The 19990-nt window shown below is 51.2% G+C and overlaps 1 protein-coding gene and 2 long non-coding RNA genes across 6 annotated transcripts; 2 read left to right on the top strand and 1 right to left on the bottom strand.

Moving 5' to 3' along the window:
- Positions 1–633: 633 nt before the first annotated feature.
- On the bottom strand, positions 634–18883 carry LOC123575329 (uncharacterized). Of its 2 annotated transcripts, none has more exons than XR_012416817.1 (4): positions 18469–18883; positions 16391–17419; positions 15664–16257; positions 634–2065 (listed from the first exon to the last, which is right to left on the bottom strand). It is a non-coding gene; the product is annotated as an uncharacterized lncRNA (long non-coding RNA). The 2 variants fall into 2 exon arrangements; XR_012416818.1 differs by having other exon boundaries at positions 15664–15820.
- LOC141407480 (uncharacterized) lies at positions 9686–12004 on the top strand. Its single transcript, XR_012416819.1, has 2 exons — positions 9686–9826; positions 11843–12004. It is a non-coding gene; the product is annotated as an uncharacterized lncRNA (long non-coding RNA).
- Positions 15630–19971, top strand: SLC39A4 (solute carrier family 39 member 4). 3 transcript variants are annotated; one of them, XM_005595768.4, is made up of 12 exons: positions 15630–15900; positions 16407–16688; positions 17089–17281; positions 17397–17533; positions 17611–17782; positions 18076–18248; positions 18419–18556; positions 18633–18764; positions 18942–18996; positions 19119–19271; positions 19439–19626; positions 19719–19971. In XM_005595768.4, the coding sequence occupies exons 1-12, from the start codon at positions 15685–15687 to the stop codon at positions 19845–19847; spliced, it is 1968 nt and encodes a 655-aa protein (XP_005595825.3). In that variant the 5' UTR covers positions 15630–15684; the 3' UTR covers positions 19848–19971. The 3 variants fall into 3 exon arrangements, with proteins under 3 accessions (XP_005595825.3, XP_045255324.2, XP_065375939.1); XM_045399389.2 differs by lacking the exon at positions 16407–16688; XM_065519867.2 differs by having other exon boundaries at positions 15630–16688.
- Positions 19972–19990: the final 19 nt, after the last annotated feature.

Raw genomic sequence — 19990 nt, 5'->3', positions numbered from 1 at the left:
GTGGTGCAATCTCGGCTCACTGCAACCTCTGCCTTCCAGGTTCAAGCAATTCTTCTGCCTTAGCTTCCTGAGTAGCTGGGACTACAGACACCTGTCACCGTGCTCAGCTAAGTTTTGGTTTTTTTAGTAGAGACGGGGTTTCACCATGTTGGCCAGGGTGGTCTTAAACTCCCAACCTCAGGTGACCTGCCCGCCTTGGCCTCCCAAAGTACTGGGATTACAGACATGAGCCACTGTGCCCAGCCTGTATTTTTTTTATTAATTTTAAAAATTTATTATTAGTTTTGAGTTGGAGTCTCTCTTTTTGCCCAGGCTGGAGTGCAATGGCGTGATCTCGGCTCTCTGCACCCTTTTCCTTGGGCTTCAAGCAGTTCCCATGCCTCAGCCTCCTGAGCAGCTGGGACTACAGGCGCCCGCCACCACGCCTGGCTAATTTTTGTACTTTTTAGTGGAGATGGGGTTTCACCATGTTGGCCAGGCTGGTCTCGAAGTCCTGAGCTCAGGGGATCCGCCCACCTCGGCCTCCCAAAACCCTTCTATTTTCTCTGCAGGGTCCAGCTCCACGGGGCCGGTGGGTTTTCCTCCCCACGTGGAAACAAGAGATTGTAGAAATAAAGACACACGACAAAGGGATAAAAGAAAAAGCAAGCTGGGCCCGGGGGACCACTACCACCAAGACGCAGAGACCAGTAGTGGCCCCGAATGCCTGGCTGCGCTGACATTTATTGGATACAAGACAAAGGGGCAGGGTAAGGAGTGTGAGTCATCTCCAGTGATAGGTAAGGTCACGTGGGTCACGTGTCCACCGGACAGGGAGCCCGTCCCTGCCTGGCAGCCGAGGCAGAGAGAGAGAGGAAAGACAGACAGCTTACGCCGTTATTTCTGCATATGAGAGACTCTTAGTACTTTCACTAACTTTGCTACTATTATCTAAAAGGTAGAGCCGGGTGTACAGGATGGAACGTGAAGGCGGACTAGGAGCGTGACCGCTGAAGCACAGCATCTCAGGGAGACGGTCAGGCCTCCAGAGAACTGCGAGCGGGTCTGACTGATGTCAGGCCCTCCACAAGAGGTGGAGGAGTGGAGTCTTCTCTGAACTCCCCCAGGGAAAGGGAGACTCCCTTTCCCAGTCTGCTAAGTAGAGGGTGTTCTTCCTTGACACTGATGCTACCGCTAGACCACGGTCCACTTGGCAACGGGCTTCTTCCCAGACACTGGCGTTACCGCTAGACCAAGGAGCCCTCCGGTGGCCCTGCCCAGGCATCACAGAGGGCTCACACTCTGGTCTTCTAGTCACTTCTCACTATGTCCCCTCAGCTCCTATCTCTTTATGGCCTGGTTTTTCCTAGGTTATGATTGTAGAGCGAGGAGTATTATAATATTGGAATAAAGAGTAATTGCTACAAACTAATGATTAATGATATTCATGTATAACCATATCTATGATCTATATCTAGTATAACTCTTGTTATTTTATATATTTTATTACACTGGAACAGCTCATGGCCTCAGTCTCTTGCCTCGGCGCCTGGGTGGCTTGCCGCCCACATTTCTGTCTCCATGAATTTGACTGACTGGGGTCCTCACGTGAGTTAGATCACACCGTCCTTGCCCTTTCGTGTCTGGCTGCCTTTGCTCATCACAGTGTCCTCAAGGTGCATCCAAGTCACAGCGCAGGCCGGTTTCCTTCCTTCTTCAGGCTGAATCATGTTCCACTGTGGATGAGCCACAGTGCGTTCACTCACGCGTGTTTGGATATTTGAATTGCTTCCATCTTTTGAATAATGCTGCTAGTGAACATGGGCTTATGTTTTTTTTTGTTTTTTCGTCTTTAGAGTCAGGGTCTTGCCCAGTTGCCCAGGTTGGAGTGCATGAGTGCATGATGCGATCGTGGTTCACTGCAGCCTCCACCTCCTGGGCTCAAGCAATTCTGCCTCAGCCTCCAGAGTTGCTGGGACCACAGGCACCCACCACCACTCTGGGTGCCTTTTTTTTTTTTTTTTTTGAGACGGAGTCTTGCTCTGTCACCCAGGCTGGAGTGCAGTAGTGCAATCTCAGCTCACTGCTGTGGGGAAAAGAAAGAGAGATCAGCCTGTTACTGTGTCTATATAGAAAGAAGTAGCCATAAGAGACTCCATTTTATCCTGTATTTGAGATGCTGTTAATCTGTGACCCTACCCCCAACCTTGTCCTTGCAAGAGACATGTGCGGTGACTCAAGGTTTAATGGTTTTGGGGCTGTGCAGGATGTGTCTTTGTTAAACAAGTGCCTGAAGGCAGCTTGCTGGTTAAAAGTCATCACCATTCTCTTAATTTCAACTACCCAGGGACACGTACATGGCCAAAGGTCGCAGGGACCTCTGCCTAGGAAAGCTAGGTGTTGTCCAAGGTTTCTCCCCATGTGATAGCCTGAAGTAATGCTAAAAGTTTTATGGAGATGTTTGCATATGCATCTCAAGGCACAGCATTTTCCTTTAAACTTATTCATGTCACAGAGGTTTTTGTTCATATGTCTTACTGCCGATTTCCTCCCTACAACGATCCTATTGTCCTGCCACTCCCTTATCCTTAAGATGGTAAAGATAATTATCAATAAATACTAAGGGAACTCAGAGACCGGTGCCGGCGTGGGTCCTCTGTAAGCTGAGCGCCTGTCCCCTGGGCCCCCGCTTTTCTTTCTCTATACTTTGACTCTGTGTCTTATTTCTTTTCTCAAGTCTCTCGTTCCACCTTACGAGAAACACCCACAGGTGTGGAGGGGCAAGCCACCCCTTCAACTGGTGCCCAACGTGGAAGCTTTTCTCTAAGGTGAAGGTACGCTGGAGCGTGGTCATTGAGGACAAGTCGACAAGAGACTCCCGAGTACGTCTACAGTCAGCCTTGCGGTAAGCTTGTGCGCTCGGAAGAACCTAGGGTAACAATGGGGCAAACTAAGAGTAAATATGCCTCTTATCGCAGCTTTATTAAAATTCTCTTAAAAAGAGGGGGAGTTAAAGTCTCTACCAAAAATCTAATTACGCTATTTCAAACAATAGAGCAGTTTTGTCCATGGTTTCTGGAACAGGGAACTTTAGATCTAAAAGACTGGGGAAAAATTGGCAAATAATTAAAACAAGCAAGTAGGGAAGGTAAAGTCATTCCGCTCACAGTATGGAATGATTGGGTCATTATTAAAGTAGCTTTAGAACCGTTGCAAACAGAAGAAGATACCATTCCAATTTCTGATGTCCCTAAAAGCTGTGCAGTAGATTGTGAAAAAGAGGCAGGGATAGAATCCCAGAAAGGAAAGGAAAGTTCACACTGTGAATGTGTATCAGAGCCGGCTATGGCTCGGTCAATGCAAAATGTTGACAATAATCAATTACAGGAGGTAGTATATCCTGAAACGTTAAAATTAGAAGAAAAAAATCCAGAATTAGCAGAGCCATCAGAGTCTAAACCACGATGGCCAACTGCTCTTCCAGCAGCTCAGATTCCTGTAACTTTACAACCTCAAATGCAGGTTAAACAAGTACAAACTCCAAAAGAAGATCAAATAGAAAAAGATAGAGTCTCTATCATGGCAATGCCATTCCAAATGCAGTGTCCACAATATCAGCCGGTAGAAGATAAGACCCAGCCGCCAGTAGCCTATCAATACTGGCCGCCAGCCGAACTGCGGTATCGGCTGCCCCCAGAAAATCCATGTGGACAGCCAGGAACATTTCCAGCACCACAGGGCAGGGCGCCATATCCTCAGCCGCCCACCATGAAACTTAATCCTACAGCACCGCCTAGTACACAGGGTAGTGCGTTACATAAAATTATTGATGAGGCAAGAAAACAAGGAGATATTGAAGTGTGGCGATTCCCAGTAATATTAGAAGCAAGACCACCTGGAGAAGGGGCCCAAAAGGGAGAGCTTCCCGTAGCTGAAGCCAGATATAAGTCCTTTTCTATAAAAATGCTAAAAGAAATGAAAGAAGGAGTAAAACAGTATGGACCCAACTCTCCTTACATGAGAACATTATTAGATTCCATTGCTCATGGACATAGACTCATTCCTTATGATTGGGAGATTCTGGCAAAATCCTCTCACCCTCTCAATTTTTACAATTTAAGACTTGGTGGAGGCCGGGCGCGGTGGCTCAAGCCTGTAATCCCAGCACTTTGGGAGGCCAAGACGGGCAGATCACGAGTTCAGGAGATCGAGACCATCCTGGCTAACACGGTGAAACCCCGTAGCTACTAAAAAATACAAAAAACTAGCCGGGCGTGGTGGCGGGCGCCTGTAGTCCCAGCTACTCGGGAGGCTGAGGCAGGAGAATGGCGTGAACCCGGGAGGTGGAGCTTGCAGTGAGCTGAGATCCGGCCACTGCACCCCAGCCTGTGCGACAGAGCAAGACTCTGTCTCAAAAAAAAAAAAAAAGGCCGGGCGCGGTGGCTCAAGCCTGTAATCCCAGTACTTTGGGAGGCTGAGACGGGTGGATCACGAGGTCAGGAGATCGAGACCATCCTGGCTAACACGGTGAAACCCCGTCTCTACTAAAAAATACAAAAAACTAGCCGGGCGTGGTGGCGGGCGCCTGTAGTCCCAGCTACTCGGGAGGCTGAGGCAGGAGAATGGGGTGAACCCGGGAGGCGGAGCTTGCAGTGAGCTGAGATCCGGCCACTGCACTCCAGCCTGGGCGACAGAGCGAGACTCCGTCTCAAAAAAAAAAAAAAAAAAAAAAAAAAAAAAAAGACTTGGTGGATTGATGGGGCACAAGTGCAGGTCCGAAAAAATAGGACTGCCAATCCTCCAATTAACATAGATGCAGATCAAATATTAGGAATAGGTCAAAATTGGAGCACTGTTGACCAACAAGTAATAATGCCAAATGAAGCCATTGAGCAAATCAGGGCTATCTGCCTTAGGGCCTGGGAGAAAATCCAAGACCCAGGAACTGCCTGCCCTTCCTTTAATACAATAAGACAAGGCTCTAAAGAGCCCTACCCTGATTTTGTAGCAAGACTTCAAGATGCTGCTCAAAAGTCAATTACCGATGAAAATGCCTGTAAGGTCATAGTGGAGTTGATGGCATATGAAAACGCCAATCCTGATTGTCAATCAGCCATTAAGCCATTAAAAGGAAGGGTTCCCGCAGGATCAGATGTAATCTCAGAGTACGTTAAAGCCTGCTATGGAATTGGAGGAGCTATGCATAAAGCTATGCTTATGGCTCAAGCTATCACAGGAGTTGCTTTAGGAGGACAGGTTAGAACGTTTGGGGGAAGATGTTATAATTGTGGTCAAATTGGTCATCTAAAAAAGAATTGCCTAGTCTCAAATAAACAAAATGTAACTGCTCAAAGTACTACAGTAACAGATAAAGAGCCACCTGGCCTATGTCCAAGATGTAAAAAAGGAAAACATTGGGGTAATCAATGTCGTTCTAAATTTGATAAAAATGGGCAACCACTGTCGGGAAACGAGAGGAGGGGCCGGCCTCAGGCCCCCGCAACAAACTGGGGCATTCCAAATTCAGCCCTTTGTTCCTCAGGGTTTTCAGGAACAACAACCCCCACTGTCACAAGTGCCTCAGGGAATAAGCCAGTTACCACAATACAGCAGTTATCCCCCGCCACAAGCCGCAGTGCAGCAGTAGATTTATGCACCTTACAAGCAGTCTCTCTGCTTCCAGGGGAGCCTCCACAAAAAATCCCCACAGGGGTATATGGCCCATTGCCTGAGGGGACTATAGGACTAATTTTAGGAAGATCAAGTTTAAATCTAAAAGGAGTTCAAATTCATATTGGTGTGGTTGATTCAGACTATAAAGGTGAAATTCAATTGGTTATTAGTTCCTCAATTCCTTGGAGTGCCAGTCCAGGAGACAGGATTGCTCAATTATTACTCCTACCTTATATTAAAGTTGGAAACAGTGAGATAAAAAGAACAGGAGGGTTTGGAAGCACTGATCAGACAGGAAAGGCTGCATATTGGGCAAGTCAGGTCTCTGAGAGCAGACCTGTGTGTAAGGCCATCATTCAAGGAAAAGAGTTTGAAGGGTTGGTAGACACTGGAGCAGATATCTCTGTCATTGCTTTAAATCAGTGGCCAAAAAATTGGCCTAAACAAAAGGCTGTTACAGGACTTGGCATAGGCACAGCCTCAGAAGTGTATCAGAGTACAATGATTTTACATTGCTTAGGACCAGATAATCAAGAAAGTACTGTTCAGCCAATGATTACTTCAATTCCTGTTAATCTATGGGGTCGAGATTTATTACAACAATGGGGTGCGGAAATCATTATGCCAGCTCCATTATGCAGCCCCACGAGTCAAAAAATCATGACTAAAATGGGATATATACCAGGAAAGGGGTTAGGAAAAAATGAAAATGGCATTAAAGTCCCAATTGAGACTGAGAAAAATCAGGAAAGAAAAGGAATAGGGTATCCTTTTTAGGGGCGGCCGCTGTAGAGCCTCCTAAACCCATTCCATTAACTTGGAAAACAGAAAAACCGGTATGGGTAAATCAGTGGCCGCTACCGAAGCAAAAACTGGAGGCTTTACATTTATTAGCAAAGGAACAATTAAAAAAAGGACACATTGAGCCTTCATTCTCACCCTGGAATTCTCCTGTATTTGTAATTCAGAAAAAATCAAGCAAATGGCATATGTTAATGGACTTAAGAGCCGTAAATGCTATAATTCAACCCATGGGACCTCTTCAACCCGGATTGCCCTCTCTGGCCATGATCCCAAAAGACTGGCCTTTAATTATAATTGATCTTAAGGACTGCTTTTTTACCATTCCTCTGGCAGAGCAGGATTGTGAAAAATTTGCCTTTACTATACCAGCCATAAATAATAAAGAACCAGCCACCAGGTTTCAGTGGAAAGTACTACCTCAGGGAATGCTTCACAGTCCAACTATTTGTCAAACTTTCGTAGGTCAAGTCCTTCAACCAGTTAGAGACAAATTTTCATATTGTTATATCATTCACTATATTGATGATATTTTATGTGCTGCAGAAACAAGAGAAAAATTAATTGACTGTTACACATTTCTGCAAGCAGAGGTTGCCAACGCTGGACTAACAATAGCATCTGATAAGATCCAAACCTCTGCTCCTTTTCATTATTTAGGGATGCAGATAGAAAATAGAAAAATTAAGCCACAAAAAATAGAAATAAGAAAAGATACTTTAAAAACATTAAATGACTTTCAAAAATTGTTAGGCGATATTAATTGGATTCGGCCAACTCTAGGCATTCCTACTTATGCCATGTCAAATTTCTTCTCTATCCTAAGAGGAGATCCAGACTTAAATAGTAAAAGAATATTAACCCCAGAGGCAACAAAAGAAATTAAATTAGTGGAAGAAAAAATGCAGTCAGCGCAAATAAGTAGAATAGATCCTTAGCCCCACTCCAACTTTTGATTTTTGCTACTAGACATTCTCCAACAGGCATCATTATTCAAAATACTGATCTTGTGGAGTGGTCATTCCTTCCTCACAGTACAATTAAGACTTTTACATTATACTTGGATCAAATAGCTACATTAATTGGTCAGGCAAGATTGCGAATAATAAACTTGTGTGGAAATGACCCACACAAAATAGTTGTTCTTTTAACCAAGGAACAAGTTAGACAAGCCTTTATCAATTCTGATGCATGGCAGATTGGCCTTGCTGATTTTGTGGGAATCATTGATAATCATTACCCAAAAACAAAAATCTTCCAGTTTTTAAAATTGACTACTTGGGGCCGGGCGCGGTGGCTCAAGCCTGTAATCCCAGCACTTTGGGAGGCCGAGGCGGGTGGATCACGAGGTCAGGAGATCGAGACTATCCTGGCTAACATGGTGAAACCCCGTCTCTACTAAAAATACAAAAAACTAGCCGGGCGTGGTGGCGGGCGCCTGTAGTCTCAGCTACTTGGGAGGCTGAGGCGGGAGAATGGCGTGAACCCGGGAGGCGGAGCTTGCAGTGAGCCGAGATCACGCCACTGCACTCCAGCCTGGGAGCACAGTGAGATTCTGTCTAAAAAAAAAAAAAAAAAAAAAAAATTGACTACTTGGATTTTACCTAAAATTACCAGACATGAACCTTTAGAAAATGCTCTGACAGTATTTACTGATGGTTCCAGCAATGGAAAAGCGGCTTACACAGGACCAAAAGAGCGAGTAATCAAAACTCAGTATCAATCAGCTCAAAGGGCAGAGTTGGTTGCAGTCATTACAGTATTACAAGATTTTAATCAACCTGTTAATATTATATCAGATTCTGCATATGTAGTACAGGCTACAAGGGATGTTGAGACAGCTCTAATTAAATATAGCATGGATGATCAGTTAAACCAGTTGTTCAATTTATTACAACAAACTGTAAGAAAAAGGAATTTCCCATTTTATATTACTCATATTAGAGCACACACTAATTTACCAGGACCTTTAACTATAGCAAATGAACAAGCTGACTTACTGGTATCCTCTGCATTCATAAAAGCACAAGAACTTCATGCTTTGACTCATGTAAATGCAGCAGGGTTAAAAAACAAATTTGATGTCACATGGAAACAGGCAAAAGATATTGTACAACACTGCACCCAATGTTAAGTCCTACACCTTCCCACTCAAGAGGCAGGAGTTAATCCCAGAGGTCTGTGTCCTAATGCGTTATGGCAAATGGATGTTACACATGTACCTTCGTTTGGAAAATTATCATGTGTTCATGTAACAGTTGATACTTATTCACATTTCATATGGGCAACCTGCCAGACAGGAGAAAGTACTTCCCATGTTAAAAAACATTTATTATCTTGTTTTACCGTAATGGGAGTTCCAGAAAAAATTAAAACTGACAATGGACCAGGTTATTGTAGTAAAGCTTTCCAAAAATTCTTAAATCAGTGGAATATTACACATACAACAGGAATTCCTTATAATTCCCAAGGACAGGCCATAGTTGAAAGAACTAATAGAACACTCAAAACTCAGTTAGTTAAACAAAAAAAAGGGGGAGACAGTAAGGAGTGTACCACTCCTCAGATGCAGCTTAATCTAGCACCCTATACTTTAAAATTTTTTTTTTTTTTTTTTTTGAGACGGAGTCTCACGCTGTTGCCCAGGCTGGAGTGCAGTGGCGCGATCTCGGCTCACTGCAAGCTCCGCCTCCCAGGTTCCCGCCATTCTCCTGCCTCAGCCTCCTGAGTAGCTGGGACTACAGGCGCCCGCCACCGCGCCCGGCTAATTTTTTGTATTTTTAGTAGAGACGGGGTTTCACTGTGGTCTCGATCTCCTGACCTTGTGATCCGCCCGCCTCGGCCTCCCAAAGTGCTGGGATTACAGGCTTGAGCCACCACGCCCGGCCTTAAATTTTTTAAACATTTATAGAAATCAGACTACTACTTTTGCAGAACAACATCTTACTGGTAAAAAGAACAGTCCACATGAAGGAAAACTGATTTGGTGGAAAGACAACAAAAATAAGACATGGGAAATAGGGAAGGTGATAACCTGGGGTAGAGGTGTTGCTTGTTTCACCAGGAGAAAATCAGCTTCCTGTTTGGATACCCACTAGACATTTGAAGTTCTACAATGAACCCATCGGAGATGCAAAGAAAAGCGCCTCCACGGAGATGGAAACACCGCAATCGAGCACCATTGACTCGCATGATGAACCAAGAGGTGATACCAGAACAGATGAAGTCACCACGCACCAAGAAGGCGGAGCTGTCGACCGGGGCACAGTTAAAGAAGCTGACACCGTTAGCTGGAAAAAGCCTAGCTAGCACAAAGGTGACACAAACCCCAGAAAAAATGCTGCTTACAGCTTTAATGATTGTATCAACGGTGGTAAGTCTCCCCATGCCTGCAGGAGCAGCTGCAGCTAATTATACCTACTGGGCCTATGTTCCTTTCCCGCCCTTAATTCGGGCAGTTACACGGATGGATAATCCTATTGAAGTATATGTTAATAATAGTGTGTGGGTACCTGGTCCCACAGATGATCGTTGCCCTGCAAAACCGGAGGAAGAAGGAATGATGATAAATATTTCCATTGGGTATCCTTATCCTCCTATTTGCCAAGGGAGAGCACCAGGATGTTTAATGCCTGCTATTCAAAATTGGTTGGTAGAAGTACCTACTGTCAGTCCCACCAGTAGATTTACTTATCACATGGTAAGCGGAATGTCACTCAAACCACAGGTAAACTATTTACAAGACTTTTCCTATCAAAGATCATTAAAAGTTAGGCCAAAAGGGAAACCTTGCCCCAAGGAGATTTCCAGAGAATCAAAAGATTTAGTTTGGGAAGAATGTGTGGCCGATAGTGCAGTGATATTACAAAACAATACATTCAGAACTGTTATAGATTGGGCACCTCGAGGTCAATTCTACCACAATTGCGCAGGACAAACTCAATTCTGTCCCAGTGCACTAGTGAGTCCAACTGTTGATAGTGACTTAACAGAAAATTTAGACAAACAGAAGCACAAAAAATTAGTCTTTCTACCCTTGGATATGGGGAAAAAAGTGAATCTCTACTCCAAGACCAAAAATGATAAGTCCTGTTTTTGGTCCTGAACATCCAGAATTATGGAGGCTTACTGTGGCTTCATACCGCCTTAGAATTTGGTCTGGAAATCAAACTATAGAAACAAGAGATTATTATTATTATTATTATTTTTTTTTTTTTTTTTGAGACGGAGTCTCGCTCTGTCGCCCAGGCTGGAGTGCAGTGGCCGGATCTCAGCTCACTGCAAGCTCCGCCTCCCGGGTTCACGCCATTCTCCTGCCTCAGCCTCCCGAGTAGCTGGGACTACAGGCGCCCGCCACCTCGCCCGGCTAGTTTTTTGTATTTTTTAGTAGAGACGGGGTTTCACCGTGTCAGCCAGGGTGGTCTCGATCTCCTGACCTCGTGATCCGCCTGTCTCGGCCTCCCAAAGTGCTGGGATTACAGGCTTGAGCCACCGCGCCCGGCAGAACCAAGAGATTATAAGCCATTTTACTCTATCAACCTAAATTCCAGTCTAACAGTTCCTTTACAAAGTTGTGTAAAGCCCCCTTATATGTTAGTCATAGGAAATATAGTTATTAAACCAGACTCCCAAACTATAACTTGTGAAAATTGCAAATTGTTTACTTGGATTGATTCGACTTTTGATTGGCAGCACCGTATTCTGCTGGTGAGAGCAAGAGAAGGCGTGTGGATCCCTGTGTCCATGGACCGACCATGGGAGGCCTCACCATCCATCCATATTTTGACTGAAGTATTAAAAGGCGTTTTAAGTAGATCCAAAAGATTCATTTTTACTTTAATTGCAGTGATTATGGGATTAATTGCAGTCACAGCTACAGCCACTGTGGCAGGAGTTGCATTGCACTCTTCTGTTCAGACAGTAAGCTTTGTTGACAATTGGCAAAAGAATTCCACAAGGTTGTGGAATTCACAATCCGGTATCGATCAAAAATTGGCAAATCAAATTAATGATCTTAGACAAACTGTCATTTGGATGGGAGATAGACTCATGAGCTTGGAACATCGTTTCCAGTTACAGTGTGACTGGAACACGTCAGATTTTTGTATTACACCCCAAGTTTATAATGAGTCTAAACATCACTGGGACATGGTTAGACGCCATCTACAGGGAAGAGAAGATAATCTCACTTTAGACATTTCTAAATTAAAAGAACAAATTTTTGAAGCCTCTCAAAGTCACTTGAATATTGTGCCTGGAGCTGAGGCGTTAGATCAAGTGGCAAAAAATCTTTATGAATTAAACCCCACGACTTGGATTAAGTCTATTGGGAACTCTACTGCAGTAAATTTTGGAATTATGTGTCTCTGTTTAATCGGCTTGTTTTTAGTGTGCCGGACCAGTCGAAGAATCCTGCGTCAAAATCGAGAGAACGAACAAGCCTTCATCGCCATGGCACATTTATATAGAGGAAAAGGGAGGGAGAACGTTGCGGGGAGTCAGGGACCTTGAATGCAGGGACTGGCTGAAGCCACGGCAGAAAAACATAAAATGTGAAGATTTCATGGACATTTATTAGTTCTCCAAAATTAATACTTTTGTAATTTCTTATGTCTGTCTTTAATCTCCTAATTCTATCATCTTCTTTGTAAACTGAGGAGGATATATGTCACCTCAGGACCCTGTGATGATTGCCTTAAACTGCACAAATTGTTTGTGGAGCATGTGTGTTTGAACAATATGAAATCTGGGCTTCTTGAAGAAAGAACAGGATAACAGCAATGTTCAGGGAACAAGGGAGGCAACCTTGAACTGGCCTCCGGTGAGCCGGACGGAACAGAGCCATATTTCTTCTCTTTTCATTATGCAAATAGGAGAAATATCGCTGAATTCTTTTTCTCAGCAAGGAACAGCCCTGAGAAAGAGAATGCGCTCTGAGGGTAGGCCTATAAATGACCCCCTTGGAGGCGTGCCGCCTTTTACGGTTGAAGCCGTAGGGATGAAATAAGCCCCGGCCTCCTGTAGTGCTCCCAGGCTTATTAGGACGAGGAAATTCCCACCTAATAAATTTTGGTCAGACAGGTTGTCTGCTCTCAAACCCTGTTTTCTGATAAGATGTTATCCATGACTATGCATGCCCAAAAATTTTAATTTTAACACCATTCTGTGATCTCATCCTGCCTCCACTTGCTTTGTGATATTCTATTACTTTGTGAAGTATGTAATCTCGGTGTCATGATGACAATGGTGGTTTTGTTGAAAAGAAAAGTGGGAAATGTGGGGAAAAGAAAGAGATCAGCCTGTTACTATGTCTATATAGAAAGAAATAGCCATAAGAGACTCCATTTTGTCCTGTATTTGAGATGCTGTTAATCTGTGACCCTACCCCCAACCTTGTCCTTGCAAGAGACATGTGCTGTGGTGACTCAAGGTTTAACGGAGTTTGGGCTGTGCAGGGTGTGCTTTGTTAAACAAGTGCCTGAAGGCAGCTTGCTGGTTAAAAGTCATCACCATTCTCTTAATTTCAACTACCCAGGGACACGTACACGGCCAAAGGTCGCAGGGACCTCTGCCTAGGAAAGCTAGGTGTTGTCCAAGGTTTCTCCCCATGTGATAGGCTGAAGTAATGCTAAAAGGTTTATGGAGATGTTTGCATATGCATCTCAAGGCACAGCATTTTCCTTTAAACTTATTCATGTCACAGAGATCCTTGTTCTTATGTCTTACTGCCCTCCTATTGTCCTGCCACTCCCTTATCCTTAAGATGGTAAAGATAATTATCAATAAATACTAAGGGAACTCAGAGGCCGGTGCCGGCGTGGGTCCTCTGTAAGCTGAGCGCCTGTCCCCTGGGCCCCCGCTTTTCTTTCTCTATACTTTGTCTCTGTGTCTTCTTTCTTTTCTCAAGTCTCTCGTTCCACCTAACGAGAAACACCCACAGGTGTGGAGGGGCAGACCACCCCTTCAACTGCAAGCTCCACCTCCAAGCTTCAAGCTACTCTCCTGCCTCAGCCTCCCGAGGAGCTGGGACTACAGGCACCCACCACCACACTTGGCTAATTTTTTCGTATTTTTAATAGAGATGGGGTTTCACCGTGTTAGCCGGGATGGTCTCCATCTCCTGACCTCGTGATCTGCCTGCCTCGGCCTCCCAAAGTGCTGGGATTACAGGCGTGAGACACTGCGCCCGGCCTGGGTGCCCTAATTTGTTTTTGTATTTTTAGTAGAGCTGGGGTTTCATCATGTTGCCCAGGCTGGTCTTAAACTCCTGACTTCAAGTGATTCACCTGCCTCAGCCTCCCAAAGTGCTGGGTTTACAGGCGTGGGCCAAGGTGCCCGACCAGTGTTGTTTTTAAGATGGGCCAATTGCAATGAGCTTGTTGCATGACAGAGTGGGCCTGAGGGGCAGGAGAGTGCAACCCCTCTGCTCTGGGGAAGCCGGCCTCAGGCTGGGGCACGGGCAGCTGAAACCCTCAGCGGCTGCTCCTGGGCTGTGGAGGAGAGTTTCTGTGGGGAGGGATGGGGTCACATGAATGGAGGGAATGGAGGAGGTCTGCAGCCCAGCACTGAGGCCTACTGGGGAGGCAGCTCAGGAAGGCCACAGAGTCAGGCCCAGCCCAAGACCTTTGCCCTGAAGCTAAAATAGGCCCTTGAGCCTGGTTTAGAATGGGTGGCCTCCAGCCAGCCCATTGGTCCTGGGGTGGTGTGGGAGGGAAAGGGCCAGTTTGGGACCACAACATCTCCAAGCTGCGTGTAGAGCTGCCCCCGTCATGGTCTTGGGGCCCAGAAATCATCTGCGGCCCCAGAAGGATACCACTGTGGGTGGGCCCAGCCAGAGGGGCACCATGAGATCTGCCGCTTGGCAGGGTGCGGATGCCAGGGGAAGCACCCTGACCCCAGGACACTGGGCCCAATGCCCGCACTGCCCCGTCCCGCCCTGCACATGGCAGGACAGAGTCCTTGGGCCTCAGGCACCCAGCTCCCCACCCCAGCCCCACCCACAACACTCAGGGTCAGGCTGGCTGGACCGGGCAGGAGGCTGCATCTGGACTCCCCCTTCAGAAGGCAAAGCTGCCCTGAGATCTGCCTTCCCCTTCCCCCAGACTTCCTGCCATCACCACCACAGTAGAGATAAGGCCTCTAGGCTCAAAGGCCAGAGAAGGAGCCCACAGGGAGGGCAGGGCTGGGAGCCACAGCCTCCCTGCCCCGGGGGCTAGAGCTGGGGTCTTACCCCAATCTTATCCTGCCCCAAGCCCGGCCAGGTGGCTGCCAGGGCCCAGGTCCGTCTTCCTGGTTGTCTGTGTTGGAGCTTCCTGGGGCTTTCTCTGGCCTAAGAGAGCATGATGCAGCAGGCACCTTTTCAGTTCCTTTGATTCCATCGCAGTCCCCAACAGGGACCATAGGCCAGGACCCAGGAAGAGGTTCATGTCCCCACCCCAACTGGGGCCACCAAGGGTGTCTGGGCAGCCTCTGTTGGGAGGGGCAGAGGCATGGACCTGGGAGCTCTCAGGCTCTGGGGGAATCTGTGCACCTCTGCCCTGCGTCCCCCAGCTTGGAGGCAGCCTCCAGATGGAGAGCCAGAAGGGGACACTCCGGCTCTGCCCCACAGCTTGAGGGGCAGCAGGAAGAGGACAGAAGCCCACCCAGGCTGGCCGGGCGCGGTGGCTCACACCTGTAATTCCAGCACTTGGGGAGGCCAAGGCAGGCGGATCACCCGAGGTTGGGAGTTCAAGACCAGCCTGACCAACATGGAGAAACCCTGCCTCTACTAAAAATACAAAATTAACTGGGTGTGGTGGTGCCGCCTGTAATCCAGCTACTCGGGAGGCTGAGGCAGGAGAATCACTTGAACCTGGGAGGCAGAGGTTGCAGTGAGCCAAGATTACGCCATTGCACTGCAGCCTGGGCAGCAAGAGCAAAACTCTATCTAAAAAAAAGCCCACCCAGGCTGCCTGTCCAGGGGAAGGGGCCCAGCCCTCGCCCCCCACCAGCAGTGGCTTCAGGCTACTGGGAAGGATCTGCGGCTGGAATGGTTAACCCAGGGATCTCCAGCAGCCAATCACAGAGCTCTGCAGGAATACCTGGGAGAGGTCCTCATGCAGGCCGGGCCGGGCGGGTCCTAGCCCAGCCCCAGTCTGGCCCTGGACAACCCCAGCAAAGCCGCCCTCAGCCAGCCCAGAAGCACTGGGCCTTGGCCACAACAACACTCACTGAGCACGCTGGGAGCTGAGTATGGCGTCCCTGGTCTCGCTGGAGCTTGGGCTGCTGCTGGCTGTGCTGGTGGTGACGGTGACGGTGACGGCGACGGCAACGGCGACGGCGCCCCCGCCTGCTGGTCTGCTGAGCCTGCTCACCTCCGGCCAGGGAGCTGTGGATCAAGAGGCACTGGGCGGCCTGTTAAATACGCTGGCGGACCGTGTGCACTGCGCCAACGGGCCGTGTGGAAAGGTAACAGCCCCACCCGACGGGTCCCCCAGCCCTGGCCTCTTCCCGCCCGCTCCGCCCTGCCAACTGGCAGCAAAGGGCCCTGGGCAAACTCCAGGAGGCGGAGGAGGCTGGCGGCAGTACCTGGGCACCCTGGCCCTCCCCGCAGGCCAGAGCCCACCCTCATGCTCATGAGGGCAGACAGGCACACCTCTCCAGGGACACACAGTCCCTCTTCTCCCCAGGACCCCAGGGCCACCTCCCCCTGCCGGCCCCCAGCCATCAAATTGGCAGTGGCTCCAGGGGAGTCCCCTGGGGATGGGACCACTGTTGGGGACCCCTCTCCGTGCACCCCTGTAGTTGGGGAAGCAGAACAGGGTCCTGGGGAGACAGAAGGGCACAAGGGGTTGAGAGAGGATGGTGGACCTGAGAGGGAGAGGAAACAGGCCTGTGGGGAAGCCCCTTGGCCAGGCCTGCCTCTCCCCTCCCTGGTGGGCCCAGAGCCCCTCCTCACCTGTCTCTGCCCACAGTGCCTGTCTGTGGAGGACGCCCTGGGCCTGGGCGAGCCTGAGGGGCCAGGGCTGCCCCCAGGCCCGGTCCTGGAGGCCAGGTACATTGCCCGCCTCAGTGCCGCCGCCGTCCTCTACCTCAGCAACCCCGAGGGCACGTGTGAGGACGCTCGGGCTGGCCGCTGGGCCTCTCGTGCAGACCATCTCCTGGCCCTGCTCGAAAGCCCCAAGGCCCTGACCCCGGGCCTAAGCTGGCTGCTGCAGAGGATGCAGGCCCAGGCTGCCGGCCAGACCCCCAAGACGGTGAGGGACAGTCCAGGCAGACCAGGGGAGTGGGTGAGGAGGGCCCCATGGCCTAGGGGGCCAGGCCTGGCTGCAGAGCCTTCAGGGAGCCCGGGGGCCTGGGGAGACGCCCGGGAGTCGGCCTCCTGCTGGGGATTCACAATGTGGAGCTCACTACCGGGCAGCTGGGGGCCTGCAGGAGCCCCAGGAGGGGCCTCACGAGGGAGGAACCCAGAGGGCTGAGTGGGAGCCTGAAGCAGCTGGGCCCGGCAGGGAGGGTTGTGGCCCCAGGGAAGGGCGGGGCTGGTGGGGGCAGATCCTGTAGTTGGCGTGGGAGATGCATCCAGGGGCAGCTGGGTGGATGGCAGAACTGGATGCAAGGTCACACCAAAGGCTGAGGCAGAGGCCCCCTCTTCCCCAGGCCTGCGTAGACATTCCTCAGCTGCTGGAGGAGGCGGTGGGGGCGGGGGCTCCAGGTAGTGCCGGTGGCGTCCTGGCTGCCCTGCTGGACCACGTCAGGAGTGGGTCTTGCTTCCATGCCTTGCCGAGCCCTCAGTACTTCGTGGACTTTGTGTTCCAGCAGCACAGTAGCGAGGCTCCTATGACGCTGGCCGGTAAGGCCTGGGCTGGGCTGTGGAGGGGGCTCCCCCGAGTCCCCAGCCTCCATGTTCCTGGGGGGCAGGGCTGGAGCCCACACAGACTCGCCGTGCTGACTCTTCTCCCTGCTAGAGCTGTCGGCCTTGATGCAGCGCCTGGGGGTAGGCAGGGAGGCCCACAGTGACCACAGTCATCAGCACAGGGGAGCCAGCGGCCAGGACCCCGTGCCCCTCGTCACCTCCAACGATAGCTCCAGTGTGTGGGACACGGTGAGCTGTGCCCTGGGGTAAGATGGGGTCCCACTGGGGTCTGCTCAGGCCCCTGAGCCTGTCCTGCCACTCTCCAGGTATGCCTGAGTGCCAGGGACGTGATGGCTGTGTATGGACTGTCAGAGCAGGCTGGGGTGACCCCGGAGGCCTGGGTCCAACTGAGCCCTGCCCTGCTGCAACAGCAGCTGAGTGGAGCCTGCACCTCCCAGCCCAGGCTCCCCGTCCAGGACCAGCTCAGCCAGGCAGAGAGTGAGTGCCCACCCCGGCACTGTGCTGGCAGTGCAGAGGTGGGGCCCACATAGGGAGGAAGGAGTGGCTGCTGAGGGTGAGGGACGGAAAGAGGGAGCAGGGCCTGGAAGTTGAAACAGCAGACACAGGGGAATGTGGCATCGCCAGGAGGGGAGTGGGGCTTTGAGGCAGGAGCGTCAGCCTGAGTGAGGGACTGGCCCACACTGACCGCCTGCAGCTCTGGTGAGTGACGCCCGGGAAGCAGGGGCTGAGTCTGGAAGAAAAACTCTCACAGCCACCTCACCCGCCCCCAGGGTATCTGTACGGCTCCCTGGCCACGCTGCTCATCTGCCTCTGCGCGGTTTTTGGCCTCGTACTGCTGACCTGCACTGGCTGCAGGGGGGTCACCCACTACATCCTGCAGACCTGCCTGAGCCTGGCGGTGGGTGCACTCACTGGGGATGCTGTCCTGCACCTGATGCCCAAGGTCTGCCCCCACAACCCCCCGATCCTGGCCTTCCCTTCCCCACCATGGACTCCCAGGCCATGCCCTCCCAGGGCCCTTACCCACACCACCCCCTGACCCCTGACCCCTCTCCCTGGGTCTTGGAGGGAGGCGCCCTGTGACCCCCCCAGCCCAGCGCCCCTACTCCCCAGGTGCTGGGGCTGCACACACACAGCGAAGAGGGCCTCAGCCCACAGCCCACCTGGCGCCTCCTGGCTATGTTGGCCGGGCTCTACGCCTTCTTCCTGTTTGAGAACCTCTTCAACCTCCTGCTGCCCAGGGACCCGGAGGTCAGGCTTCATGGGAAGGTACCCGGCGGGTGGGTGTGCTGGGGGCCTGGTGGACACTGAGCAGCTACCCTCACAGGATCTGGAGGACGGGCCCTGCGGCCACAGCAGCCACAGCCACGGCGGCCACAGCCACGGTGTGTCCCTGCAGCTGGCACCCAGCGAACTCCGGCAGCCCAAGCCGCCCCACGAGGGCTCCCGCGCGGACCTGGTGAGTGGACGCCCGATGCCCCACCCCACGCGGAGCCCCTCCCACAGACCCCTTCCCAAGCCCACACTCCTAGCCCCACCCCAGGCCTGCGGCCCCGCCTCCCGCGGTGATCTGGGGCCCCGCCCCGCCGCGTTCCTCCTCTATCTCTGGGCGGGACTTACTCAAGGCTCCTCCCAGGTGGCGGAGGAGAGCCCGGAGCTGCTGAACCCGGAGCCCAGGAGACTGAGCCGAGGTGAGCCCAGGGGGCGACCCCGGAAGGGCTGGGGAATCTGAGGTTTGTGTGGAGCGCGAGCGGGGCCCGGGGCTTGGCGGTCGGGGACAGGCCACGCGAACCCACGGCCGCTGCATCCGCAGAGTTGAGGTTACTGCCTTATGTGATCACGCTGGGCGACGCCGTGCACAACTTCGCCGATGGGCTGGCCGTGGGCGCCGCCTTCGCGTCCTCCTGGAAGACCGGGCTGGCCACCTCGCTGGCGGTGTTCTGCCACGAGTTGCCGCACGAGCTGGGTGAGCGGCGGGCGGGGCCTGGAAGGAGACGGCCGGGGCCGCACGGGGCTGGGCGGGGAGACCGGGAACAGGTGGGCGGGGCCTGGTGGTAAGAGCGCGCGACCGAAAGGAGGTGGGCGGGGCATGTAAATAGGAGGGCGGAGCTGTTGACGTGGACCCGCCCGCAGGGGACTTCGCGGCCTTGCTGCAGGCGGGGCTTTCCGTGCGCCAAGCGCTGGTGCTGAACCTGGCCTCTGCGCTCACGGCCTTCGCGGGTCTCTACGTGGCACTCGCGGTTGGAGTCGGCGAGGAGAGCGAGGTCTGGATCCTGGCAGTGGCCACCGGCCTGTTCCTCTACGTGGCACTCTGCGACATGGTCAGGATGGTGAGGGGAGGGGCTGCTCTGGGCCGGGAACTGAGCAGCGGAGCTGAGCAGGGGCGCTGACCTGGTACCCACTTGCTCCTCAGCTCCCGGCCATCTTGAAAGTACGGGACCCACGGCCCTGGCTCCTCTTTCTGCTGCACAACGTGGGCCTGCTGGGCGGCTGGACCGTCCTGCTGCTGCTGTCCTTGTACGAGGATGATATCACCCTCTGATACCCTGCCCTAGTCTCCCACCTTTGACCCAAGATCCCACACCCCACAAACCTACAGCCCAGAAACCAGAAGCCCCTATAGAGGCCCCAGTCCTAACTCCAATAAAGACACTCTTGTCCTTGCAGCATGGCTGTGCTCTCCTT

Source organism: Macaca fascicularis, chromosome 8 (assembly GCF_037993035.2).
Source record: "Macaca fascicularis isolate 582-1 chromosome 8, T2T-MFA8v1.1".
In the NCBI taxonomy this organism is placed as follows: domain Eukaryota; kingdom Metazoa; phylum Chordata; class Mammalia; order Primates; family Cercopithecidae; genus Macaca; species Macaca fascicularis.
The sequence above is the reverse complement of the archived record's forward strand: the minus strand, read 5'-3'. Positions and strand labels throughout refer to the sequence as shown.

Coding starts and splice junctions, on each gene's coding strand:
- SLC39A4 (XM_065519867.2), top strand. CDS start 16,062: ATGCTCATGAGGGCAGACAGGCACACCTCTCCAGGGACACACAGTCCC. Junction 17,534..17,610: donor GCTCCAGTGTGTGGGACACG/GTGAGCTGTGCC, acceptor GCCACTCTCCAG/GTATGCCTGAGTGCCAGGGA. Junction 18,557..18,632: donor TGCTGCCCAGGGACCCGGAG/GTCAGGCTTCAT, acceptor CTACCCTCACAG/GATCTGGAGGACGGGCCCTG.